General features: G+C 42.9%; 1 protein-coding gene across 11 annotated transcripts in view; it reads left to right on the forward strand.

Annotated features, from left to right (window-relative positions):
- scn8aa (sodium channel, voltage gated, type VIII, alpha subunit a) overlaps positions 1-13,479 on the forward strand; it is a 177,929-nt gene that overhangs the window by 103,279 nt on the left and 61,171 nt on the right. For all 11 annotated transcript variants that reach the window (XM_061805759.1, XM_061805682.1, XM_061805672.1 and 8 more), the window contains 4 exons: positions 8,784-8,957; positions 9,091-9,447; positions 10,611-11,084; positions 12,035-12,152. In XM_061805759.1, coding sequence (XP_061661743.1) covers positions 8,784-8,957; positions 9,091-9,447; positions 10,611-11,084; positions 12,035-12,152 — 1,123 coding nt within the window. The remainder of the gene's footprint in view (positions 1-8,783; positions 8,958-9,090; positions 9,448-10,610; positions 11,085-12,034; positions 12,153-13,479) is intronic.

Consider the following 13,479-nt stretch of genomic DNA (forward strand, 5'->3'; position numbering starts at 1 on the left):
ATACATATATATATTTATATAAAGTACAATATATCACATAACATTGGGAGCATCATCAACCACTCCCCCCCACCACCCAACCCCGTCGGTAGCTCATGAGATGCTGGCTGGTTGAAAAGTAGATCTTGTGGAAAAAAAGTCTGGGCGCCCCTGTCCTAGGAGGTCTGTGGGGTAAGCTTTGCATTTTACGATTGCGAGGGTAGCATATTTGTTGCTACTGCACCAAACATCAGAAACAACTGCCCGTGAGTTTGTTTAAACTTAAATGAAGACAAAAAATGCAGACTCCCCATAGACGCTGCGGATGGCACAGAGGATGATATGCTGTGGCAGGAAGATGGGATCATTGTTCATGAATGCAGAAGGCATCAGAACTGGACCAACCACTGGACTCATCAATGATGAATTTGACAGTGATGCACAAAGATAGCTACAGTAGATATTTTTCAGATTGGAGCTGAGTCAGATGCTTCTTTTGAAGTCTTGGCCAAGGATCTGTAATGTAGGTAAACTTCACTATGCACAAAGGTTTTATGCACAAATATTCATCCATCCATTTTCTTTGTTGCTTATCCTCACAAGGGTCGCGGGGAGTGCTGGAACTTATCCCAGCTGTCAACCGGCAGGAAGCGAGGTACACCCTGAACTGGTTGCCAGCCAATAGCAGGAACATAGAGACAAACAGCCACACTCACAATCACACCTAGGGGCAATTTAGAGTGTCCAATTAATGTTGCATGTTTTTGCGATGTGGGAGGAAACCAGAGTGCCCGGACAAAACCCACACAGGCATGTGGAGAACATGCAAACTCCACACAGGCGGGGCCGGGATTGAACCCGGGTCCTCAGAACTGGGAGGCCAATGCTTTACCAGCTGAGGCCCCATGCTCAAATATGTAATGGAAAAAAAATGTTCAACACAGTGTAAAGTAGTTTATTTCTTCAAGACTGTCTTCTTCTTTTCCTTTGGGCTTGTCCCGTTAGGGGTTGCCACAGGTCATGTCCTCCTTCACAACATCCATCGACATTTTCTTTGGTCTTCCTCTCGCTCTTTCGCCTGGCAGCTCCATCCTCAGCACCCTTCCCCAATATACTCACTCACTCCCCTCTGAACATGTCCAAACCATGTAACTCTGCTCTCTCTAACCTTGTCACCAAAACATCCAACTTTGGCTGTCCCTCTAATGAGCTCATTTATAATCCTATCCAACCTATTCACTCCAAGGGAGAACCTCAGCATCCTCATTTCTGCTACCTCCAGCTCTGCTTCCTCTTTTTTCTTCAATGCCAACATTTCTAATCCATACATCATGGCCGGCCTCACCACTGTTTTATAAACTTTGCCCTTCATCCTAGCAGAGACTTTTCTGTCACATAACACACCAGACACCTTCCGTCAGCTGTTCCAACCTGCCTGGACCCGTTTCTTCACTTCCTTACCACACTCACCATTGCTCTGGATCGTTGACCCTAAATATTTGAAGTCATCCACCCTTGTTATCTCTTCTCCCTGGAGCTTCACTCCTCCTCCTCCGCCCCTCACATTCATGCACATATATTCTGTTTTACTTTGGCTAATCTTCATTCCTTTCCTTTCCAGTGCATGTGTCCATCTTTCTAATTGTTCCTCCGCCTGCTCCCTGCTTTCACTGCAGATCACAATATCATGGTTCAAGGGGAATCCAGTCTAACCTCATCTGTCAGCCTATCCATTACTACTGCAAACAGGAAGGGGGTCAGAGCGGATCCCTGATGCAGTCCCACCTCCACCTTAAACTCGTCTGACACACCTACGGCAAATCTCACCACTGCTCTGCTGCCCTCATACATGTCCTGTACTATTCTAACATATTTCTCCGCCACACCAGGCTTGTGCATGCAGTACCACAGTTCCTCTCTTGGTACACTGTCATGGGCTTTCTGTAGATCTACAAAGACACAACCTAGCTCCTTCTGACCTTCTCTCGACTTTTCCATGAGCATCCTCAAGGCAAATAATACATCTGTGGTACTCTTTCTAGGCATGAAACCATACTGTTGCTCGCATATACTTACTTCTGACTTGAGTCTAGCCTCCACTACTCTACCCCATAATTTGATTGTGTGGCTCATCATCTTTATTCCTCTATAGTTTCCACAGCTCTGAACATTGCCTTTGTTCTTAAAAAAATGGGGACTAGCACATTTTTCCTCCATTCTTCTGGCATCTTCTCTCCCGCGAGGATTCTATTGAATAAGTTGGTCACAAACTCCACAGCTTTTTCTCCAAATTGCTTCCATACCTCCACTGGTCTGTCATCAGGACCAACTGTCTTTCCATTTTTATTTTTGTCCTATTCAGTGCCTTTCTAACTTCCCCCTAACTAATCATTGCCACTTCCTGGTCATTCATGCTTGTCTCTTCTTCTCTTTCTTCTCTTCCATTTTATGCATTCATTAACTTCTCAAAGTACTCTTTCCATCTGCTTAGCACACTACTGGCATCAGTCAACATATTTCCACCTTAACTTGCTGCACATCCTTCCCATCTCTATCCCTCTGTCTGGCCAACCTGAAGAGATCCTTTTCTCCTTCTTTCGTATACAACCTGGTGTACATGTCGTCATATGCCTCTTGTTTAGTCTTCGCTACCACTACCTTAGCCCTACGTCGCATCTCAATGTACTCCTTTCGCTTCTCCTCAGTCCTCTCCGTGTCCCACTTCTTCTTTTCTAATCTCTTTTCTTGAATCACTTCCTGTATTTTGGGGTTCCACCACCAAGTTTCATTCTCCCCTATCCTACCAGAAGACACCCCAAGTTTTCTCCTGCCTGCCCTTCTGAAAAACTTGGCAGTAGTATTCCAGTCTTCTGGGAGCTCTTCTTGCCCGTCTAGAGTCTCTCTCACTTCTTTCCGAAAGGCCACACATAATTCTTCCTTTCTCAACTTCCACCATCTGATTCTCTGCTCTCCCTTTGCCTTCTTAATCTACCTACCCGCTATCAGAGTCATCCGACATACCACCATCCTATGCTGTCGAGCTATACTCTCCCCCACCACTACCTTACAGTGAGTAACTCCATCCTTTTGCGAAGTCCACCACCATCTGACCCTCAAAGTTCCTTTGCTGAATGCCGTACTTACCCATCACTTCTTCATCGCACCTGCTTCCTTCGCCAACATGTCCATTGAAATCTGACCAAATCACAACTCTCTCTCTGACTGGGATGCGTTGCGCTACTTCGTCTCGTTGCTTCGAGAATTTCTCTTTCAACTCGAGGTCATATCCAACAAGTGGGGCATACCCGCTAATCACCTTATACATAATACCCTCAATTTCACTTTTCATCCTCATCACGCGATCTGATACTCTTTTAAACTCCAATACATTCTTAGGCAGCTCTTTCTTTAGAATAACCCCTACTCCATTTCTCTTCCCATTTACTCCATGGTAAAATAATTTAAACCCTGCTCCTAAACTTCTCGCCTTACTTCCTTTCCACTTGCTCCGCTGGATGCACAATATATCAACATTTCTCCTAATCATCATGTCAAGTAACTCCTGAGCTATTCCTGTCATAGTCCCAACATTCAAACACATAACTGTAGGGTCCGTACATTCCTCTTTTTCTTCTGCTGACTAAGCCGCGTTCCTCTTCTTTTTTGCCTTCGACCTACATTATCTGAATTTCTACCCACGCCTTGCAGATTAACAGTGGCGGAAGCGGGCATATTTAGCCTGTGCCACGACCTATCTGTTATGAATTCGTTTCATTAACACATATCTTTGGCACAATTTTACGATGGATGCATTTCCTGACGCAACTCTTTGCATTTATCCGGGCTTGGGACCGGCTTACAGGTCATAAAATATTGTGTTCCCCACACCAGCTCTGAATGGCTAAAAAAGTTTTTGGAGTGGCCAAATCAAAGTCTGGATTTAAATCCAATTGAGACTGTGGCGTGATTGTAAACGGGCAGTTCAGGCTGGAAAACCCCCCAATATGGTGGAGTTGAAAGAATTCTGGCAAGAGTGGAACAAAATTCCTTCAGAGTGATGTTAAAGACTCATTACAAATTATCGCAAACACTTGATTTCAGTTATTGCTGCCAAAGATGGCAAAACCCATTTTTGGGTTCAGGGGGCAATTACATTTTCAATGAGTGTCAGAAAGGTTTGGATCCTTTTTGAGCCGTAATAAGTTGACTTGTCATTTCAAAACTGCATTTTGTATTTCCTTGAGCTGTCTCTGAGTCATTGTAAAATTGGTTTGATGATTTCAAACCTTTGTGTGTGATAGATTTGCAAATAGTTTTTCACGACACTGTACACACACTTATCACTATCTTTGATTAGGCCGATGACTGGGGTGTTGTCTGCAAACTTCAGGGGTTTGACAGCTGGCTGTGTTGAGGTGCAGTCGTTTGTGTAGAGAGAGAAGAGCAGCAGAGAGATGATATATCCTTGGGACACCCCGGTCTTGTTGGGTCTTGTGGATAAGGTGGTGTCCCCCAGGCTCGTCTGCTGTGTGCTGCCCATCAGGAAGCTGGAACTCCACTGGCAGATAACAGGTGAGATTTTGAGCTAAAAATGGAGGAGAGGAGTTTGGGGAGTGATGGTGTTGAAAGCAGAGCTGAAGTCCATGAAAGGATTCTCATGTAGGTCACTGTGCCATTAAGGTGTTCTCGGATGAAGTGTTGACTGCGCCCACCAAAGACCCATTTGGTTGGTAAGCGAACTGCAGAGGGTCCACCAGACAGGATCTGCGACACTCTTGCGATGGTTCAGGATCAGGTGTTCAAAGTATTTCATGACCACAGATGCCAGGGCGGCAGGCCTACAATCATTCATACCTGATATTGCAGGTTTCATGGGGACTGGGATGGTGGGGGTGTTTAAGACTGGATAAGTATTTCATACAGCAGTTATAATTGATCTCGAATCCATGCCCCCCCCCCCCCCAAAAAAAAAAAAACATCACCCATCTCATTGCTTGATTGAGTTGTGGTCAATACGTAGATCACACTGGTAGATTGAAAATTTGGTTTGACCACTCCTGGCCTCTTCTGACACGTCGCTGTGCATGTGCATCTAAAGGTGTGCATATGTACATAAAGGCGTGTTCTAGCAAGCTGGATTCCTATTTACCATATGTGTTTTGCTTTCTCCATGACAGTCGCTGCGATGCAACCCCCGGCCATCCCCTACACCTACACATCACGGCGACAATACACTCAGCCCCACCCCCCATCCCCGGGCAAAAATGTGTGGTCATCCCTGCTAAAGAATATCTGTGTAAAGACAAGTCAATGTGAGAGAGTAGTCAGAGGGATGATGTTTGGTGGGTGTGGACTGTGAAAGTCCAGCCATCCATTTTCTGAGCCGTTTTTCCTCACAAGGGTCATGGGAGTGCTGGAGCCTATCCAAGCTATCATCGGGCAGGAGGCAAAGTACACTGGTTGCCAGTCAATTGCAGAGCACATAGAGACAAACAACAGTTACACTCACAATCAGACCTAGGGCCAATTATTCGAACCTCCAACTAATGCATGTTTATGGGATGTGGGAGGAAACTGGAGTGTCACATAGGTGGGGCCAGGATTTGAACCCCGGTCCTCAAAACTTTGAGGTCAACGATCTAACCAGATGTGCCACCATGCCACTTACTGTGAACACGTTTATAGTTGTCTACTCAGGGGGATATTCACTTTCTAGTTGGTTAGCGCCTGAAACCAAGACTGATTTAGCATGGTTAGCTGTAAACAGTTTTCTAGCTTTACTGCTTAATTTCTCTTTGCAATGTTAAAGGAAGCCTCTCTCCAAATTTCATATGTACAATAAACCCTCCAATGTGAAGTAATATTATTATTACATATATTTTGGACATTAATTGAAAATAAAAATTGAAAATGAAGAACACTTTTGAAATCCAAGCAATATCTGGATGTGTGCCAGCTTTCACAGCCAAACGTGGAAGAAACATCCTTGACTCCGCCGCTGACGTCGCCGGTGCTTAGCATTACAGATCATTCGTTCTAGCTAAGCCAAGCTGTCGACGTGTTGTGCAACAAAACTGAGAAAATGCACCCAAATTTCTCCTTCTTTAACCTCCCATGGGGTTAACCTGACAGGATACAACTGTGGCTGTCACACTTGGGGCTCGTTCACCAGCAGGGGAAATTTGCACGCATCTATCATTACTGGTTATTAGCTGCTGAGTTATAGCCTCTTGTCCTAATACTGTATAAGCAACAACATACGTTATGAGGGTGGTGCAGCTGTTCAATCCCGGACTTCCGTGTGTGGAGTTTGCATGTTTTCCCCATGTCTGCATGTGTGTAAACTTGCCTCTTGCCCGTTAACAGCTGGGATAGGCTCCACCATTCCTGCGACTATCGTGCAGCTAAGAACATGAATGGATGGATATATACGTGTAAGCACACAACACTTCCCGGTTACTATTTATGGCGATGCATGCATCCTAACCCCATTGAGCTCTCTCCCCATCCCCGCCACTGGTCGAACGCGAGAAACAGAGTGCTTGAAAAGTATAATTTGGGTAAAGAAAAAAAAAGTCTGGCCACGCCTGCTGTATGATCTCTATATTGAAACCAACTCCTCACAAAAGCATCAAATCTGCGCGGTCCATATAATGGGACTGTTATTGTTCGTCATCAACACCAAGCTCCTCCATACACGTTGACTTCCGCCTGTGTGCATTCTGGCTCAAACGCTTGAACATTGTATATTGGTAATTTTGTTTTGCTTGCTCAAAGGCGGGAGTAGTAATAGCAAGGAGCATCGACTCGCTGTTACACTCGCTTTGTTGGCTCTGAGCACACAACACTTCCTGCTTACTATTTATGGTGACCAATCCAGCGCAGTGAACCACAGCCTTTCTATTTTTTGACACGGAAGCACACAGTCTCCTGCTCATTTATCTGACTCTGCCCCCTTCAGTTGTTAAAGGGGTACACTCCTAATTACAAACACCGTCCACCCACACAGTCTGGGCTACGTAGAGCATGCTGCTCACGTTTACTCTCGATAATAATGGTAAAAGTAAAAAAAAAAAAAGTGCTGTTACTTGAATGAATGTCGGGGCATGTGAATAATAGAAGAAAAAGTCGTGAAACTGGATGAGATTTCTCTTTTTTTCGTAAAAAAGGTCTGGTCTGAAGCCAAAATAGAAAGTACAGGATGAGATGGTGTCTAATGTTAAAATCCCACCTTGGTACAGGCTGATTGAGGATGAAACCACAGACAATACAGTGCACAAAAAGCTAATTCTGTATTTCAAATATCGGAGAAAAAATAACATTAACCTTAAAACTGTTTGGGAGCATCATTTAGCTTTCAACATGCATTGCCAAAGATATTCTGCAAGCAATAATTCAGTTTTATACCAAGAAAAACAGATGGGGATATCATTGTGGGTTTAAAAAACAAACAAAGCTGCAAGCGACCTTTCAAATTTATAAATCATAGTTGGCTTGGTTTAGTTAGTCACACACATTTGACGAGCGCGGCCACACTCGCGCGCCTTCGCACAGTCGAGCACGAAAAACCATGCGTGTAAAATTTGTTACGAGAAGAAAAAATAGATATTCAAAGACGTATCTTATTTTGTGTACTGATGTGATGTGTTTATTTAATAAACGTTAACGAAACAAGCCTGCTCCTAAACAATCAGTCTTCACCTGGAAACAGGAAATGCAAGTTAACCGTACTGACCATGTCCGGAAGTGATGCCAAACACGCATGTTCAGAGCTTCTTCACATACTGTGAGCGCATTTACGTTGAAAGTCATCAACATAATGAGCCATGTCAAAGGAAATTCAGTTACACCAGGGGTGCTTAATGTGTCAATCACGAGGCAGTTTTGGTTGATTATGTGACGGCGTGCCCCCCCAAAAAAAGACGTTAGAATGTCATCCACCTTTTTGCTTTATTCAGGTGTGCCCAATACGTTGAGTGCATGCACATAAAGGCGCGTTCTAGTAAGCCGGCCTCCTATTTACGGCAGTCATGGCATCGCACGCGTGCACCTGCACCACTAACTATAAGTATGAGATTGTGATTAACTTTGACTTGATCTAAGTTGTAACGGTCATTTTCCCCGTGGTGCGCGTTATCTCAAAGTATAAAATTTTTCCCCTCTACATGCTTTAGGAAGAGAGATCACGTACTGCTATCATTCATTAATGGATTGATAATATCGATACCGCCGTAAATTACACAAGATTATAATATATCACGATTCCCAACAGGAATGTTTGTTACAATGTATCACTAGCTTGTTGCCACTAACACCGATTATGTTAAACTAAACTTTCAGTATTTTCAAAACATTGTGCGTATAGACCGTTTGTGTTCATTCCTTGACAGGCCAGTGCATTTAATTTTTCTTCAGATAAAGTTTGTCAGATCAAGAATTTTTATTGATGAAAAATTTCAAATACCGTTTTATATCATGTTCTACTAATATCAGTTGAAATTGAAATGATCCTTTCTCAGTTTTAAATGTTTGCTTTCTATTTTAGTTATGTATTTGTTTATTTTATTTTTAATTTACAGTTATGTTATACTAAACTAGTAAGTTATTTTAAGGTCTTGAGATTCCATCCCTAATCACACCTGTATCTGTATCTGCCAGCATGACTGACCACAGCCGTACATTTTTCTAATGTGAGTGACTGCTGTACTGTAAAGACCGGCCTCACTGTCACATAAGTCGTCTTTACAGCCCCATCATGTTTCTGATTATTACTCTTCTTTGTTTCCCGTCTTCCATCCTGCCAGGTATTCACTGGGATCTTTGCTGGGGAAATGATGTTCAAACTTGTGGCTATGGATCCCTATTACTACTTCCAAGAGGCCTGGAATTGCTTTGACGGCTTCATTGTGACCCTGAGTTTAGTCGAGCTGGCCCTAGCAGACGTCGAGGGTCTGTCAGTGCTACGGTCATTTCGACTGGTAAATGGTCATTTTGGCAAAAAAACATAGAATTTATAAAGTACGAACGTGTTGTTGGGGGCGGGGCTAAGTGTAGATTTTAATAATTTGACATAACCCCGTTAATGCCCTTTCACCAACTCCCTTTTTCCAGCTGAGAGTGTTTAAGTTGGCAAAATCATGGCCAACCCTCAACATGCTGATCAAGATCATTGGCAACTCCGTGGGCGCTTTAGGGAACTTGACTCTTGTGTTGGCCATCATCGTCTTCATCTTTGCCGTAGTGGGCATGCAGCTGTTTGGAAAGAGTTACAAAGACTGTGTGTGCAAAATCGACACTGACTGCAAGCTGCCACGCTGGCACATGAATGACTTCTTTCACTCCTTCCTGATTGTCTTCCGGGTGCTCTGTGGAGAGTGGATTGAGACCATGTGGGACTGCATGGAGGTGGCCGGCCAGGCCATGTGCCTCATCGTCTTCATGATGGTCATGGTCATTGGCAACTTGGTGGTGAGTATGTACACAACTTATCACATAATTGTGAGAGAGCACCCACTTAAAAGAACAGACAAATGAATATTTTTAAAAGGCTAGAAGATGGTAATAGGAGCATCACATATTTTCTTCTGGCCATTCCGCTTTTGAAGTTATTGTAAACGTTTACAAATTTCATGGAGACATGTTTTTGTTAAAATATCCCAAGAATCAATAATTCTTACACAATTTATACTATTACCTTTTTTCCCCCGCTTTTTTTAAATAAGCTTGTTAGGAGGGAGAGGTTCTGTCCCATGGAAGTGTGAAACCCCTCCTCTTCCCAAGAAATAATGGGCAAATGACAGTAGATAGTTTGTTACCATGACAATAAGAGGTGCGAGCCCCCAGAAAGACAGTTTGGGTTATACTGTTTTTTCCACTCTTGGAGAATTATGTCTGCCAACTGGTATCTGGATTTCTTTATGTGGCGCATGCAGCACATACATCGTAGTTCAGAGGTTTGGAATTGATGCTGGTTGTAAAGAACCCTCAAATGTTAAATTTAGCCAATGCTAAGAAAATTCTTCTTTTTCTTTTGGCTGGAATCAAGAGGAGGTAGCCGTAATCATGACAGGAACCACAAAAATTATAAATATGCATAAAAAAGATAACATTAATCCGTACACCTAACAAAACTCAATCCGGCTCGGCTTACCTTTTGGCTTTGATCTGATATTGTTTAAGACACTGCAGTCCAGTGGACAGAATGTCTGTCACTTGAAAATGGCCCAACTACTAAGTAATGTGCATAAAAACTTGGTGTGAAGGCAGTATTAGCCATTGCTACCTAACAGTGGGGTGGAAATTTAATACCTCTCACTCACTTTTCAGGAATAATGAGCTGACAAGGGATTTGTTTGTTTCATTTGACAGGGTGGACATTTACAGCAGAGACAAATACTGTATCCCACTATATCTGTTAATGTACCTTTGTGTTGAGTTATTTAATTTATATGATTTATATATTTCATGGGACACCAATACAAGGCATTATCACTATATCATGATAATTGAAAACAAAATATCAGTATTGTCAGCCCTGAAATTTCCCTTCCCCCCACTGGATCGATACCTTCTGCCAATGATCCAAATATCCACATTTGCTTGCCTTTTTTTCCCTTCTCCATCTTGCATAGGTGTTGAACCTCTTCCTTGCCTTGCTGCTGAGCTCATTCAGTGCAGATAATTTGGCTGCCACGGATGATGACGGAGAGCTGAACAACCTGCAAATTTCTGTCATCCGCATTAAGAAAGGCATTGCATGGATCAAAGCCAAGATGAGACTGCTCCTGGCCAGTCTCCTGAGGAAACCACCCATGGAGGACGAGCAGAAGCCTTTAGACGACATGTATGACAAGAAGCTGAACTGTATTGCCAATCACACAGGGGTGGACATAAACCGAGATCTGGACTATGCAAAGAATGGCAATGGCACTACCAGTGGCATTGGCAGCAGTGTGGGCAAGTACATGATCGATGAAGACCACATGTCATTCATCCACAACCCCAACCTGACTGTCTGCGTACCCATTGCTGTTGGGGAGTCTGATTTTGAGAACCTCAATACAGAGGACTTCAGCAGCGAGTCAGATAATGAGAACAGCAAAGAGGTGAGTGTGACTCGAGCCTCTTTTCTGACAAGCAGTCATCCATTGCCACATTCATATGATTATGTTGTCAAACCGTCTGTGGTGACTCGGTTTGACAAAAATACATTGTGTGATGTTGAGTTTATACTCTGATTTGGTCGAATTTCAAACATAATTTCCAACTGAATTAATTTCCCAGATTCTCACCACTGAAAAACAAATAACAATTTAACACATTATTTTTAAAATATAGAATAGAACAAAAAACAGTCAAAACACTTTTTAAACACACCCATAAAGGAAAGATAATGCACAGTCCTCATCACACTTTTTAACATCAATGATTGCTCAAGTACAAAACTAAAACAACATATGAATCAGTCCAAACTACTGATTACAAATGACAAGTATATGGCAGATGAGAGAGAAGTACTTTTGGCTTGTCCCTTTCGGGGTCACCACAGCGTGTCATCTCAGATGCAATGCACATATGTTTGGTACAATTTTTACGCCGGATGCCCTTCCTGACGCAACCCTTCTCAGGGAGTGGAGGCCCCAGTGGGATATGAACCCACAACCCCTGGTTTACCAAACCAGTGCTCTAACCACTGAGCTACGGGGCCTAATATAATATCAGGGAAGATAGTTAGTGCAAAAATCAAACATATTAGTGTACATCAGCGATATACACAACAATTGGATATCATTTCCAACTATCATGTTACTGAAAAACTGGTAATGATGTACTTGGGTTTTCACCAAATTATTCTTCAGAGAACATTTGGGATGTTGCATGATACCGCAATACAAATACTCCAGTATTTAATGTACTGCTACTTACTACACTGTACTACACCTATGGGCTATGATGAAATTTCCATTTCCTAACAGACTTGAGATTTTACCTTGAGACCTGAACACTGTTGTTGGCGTTTGTTTTTTTTTTTTTTTCCCAACAACTGTCTGTTCAGCTGTATGACACCAGTTCGTCAGAGGGCAGCACCATTGATATCAAGCCAGATATAGAGGAGGTGGTGGTGGTGGAGACGGTGGAAGAATACTTGGAACCAGAGGCATGTTGGACAGATGGTGAGACCGCTGCTTCCATGGCGCCCATTACGTTCAGTCAGCAGCACCAAGACTCCCTTGGGCTTAGTGACAATGCTAGGGCAGCTGGGTGAATGACAGTTTCATTATAAAGACTCACTCAAGCATGCCCACTATTTATCATCACTTTCTGACTCTCTCTATCCCTGACACTGATCCCTAAATCCCCTCAAGATATGTGTGCATATCCAGCATCTTTTTAAAGGACTATGACTACTGTTAACTCAGCACAGGATGTTTGTTTAATGTCATTCAGGTCACTAAGAAGCCAACATTTTTTTAACGTTTTCTACGTCATCTAAAAATAATGTAAAAACACACAAACATTCATTCATTCATTTTCCTTATTGCTTATCCTCACTAAGGTGGCGGGTGTGCTGGATATCTTTGGGTGAGAGGCAGGGTACATCCTAAAATGGTCGTGAGCCAATCACAGGGGGCATATAAAGCTCGTTATTATAGGTGAGAGTGGCAACATCCATTGAGTAGTACGCTGAATTCCCCTTTCACCACAACAGACCAATGCAGAATCCACATCACTATCGATGCTGTATCAATCCACCTGACAATCTTCTGCCCCATTCTTCCCTTACTAGTGAACAAGACTGCAAAATACTTGAACTCCACTGAAGTAAAGCAGGCACTTTAACTCATTTCCAATTGAGGACTACGAATCCACATCAAACCAGGCCTCCAAACCAGACCACCCCATAACAGATGGACAAAAACACAAATCCCTCCACCACATTTAACATTTCTAATTGTTGACCCTGATCATTACACTTCAGGGAGGCGAAATCACTCTTAACACACCCCACACCACAGGATAATCAATCGGGATCATTTTACAGGGTCACCTGGAAGTTGGGCTTTTGAAGTAAAGTGGCTGAATTATCATTATGTGTGTATTGAATTTATGGGGTAGGAATCCGTAATTGACACTAGATTTTTATGACCTTACTTTGCTCATAATGTCATTATACAGCGATTAATGCAATAATCAATTTTCAGTGTAATAAGAAAAGTCAGTTAAAGAGGTCAGGACTTGGGCTCTTTAAATAATTTAACCTATTTAACAATGCGGGCGGCACAGTGGAGCAGCTATAGAGCGCTGGCCTCATAGTTCTGAGGACCGGGGTTCAAATCCACCCAACCTTGTTTGGAGTTTTCATGTTCTCCCCATGCCTGGAAGTGTTTTCTCTGGGCACTCCTCTTTATTCCCACATCCCAAAAACATGCATTAATTGGAGAATCTAAATTTCCTCTAAATTTGTAAGTGCAACTGTTGTCTGTCTCCATGTGCCTTGCA

Source organism: Syngnathoides biaculeatus, chromosome 2 (assembly GCF_019802595.1).
Source record: "Syngnathoides biaculeatus isolate LvHL_M chromosome 2, ASM1980259v1, whole genome shotgun sequence".
NCBI lineage: Eukaryota > Metazoa > Chordata > Actinopteri > Syngnathiformes > Syngnathidae > Syngnathoides > Syngnathoides biaculeatus.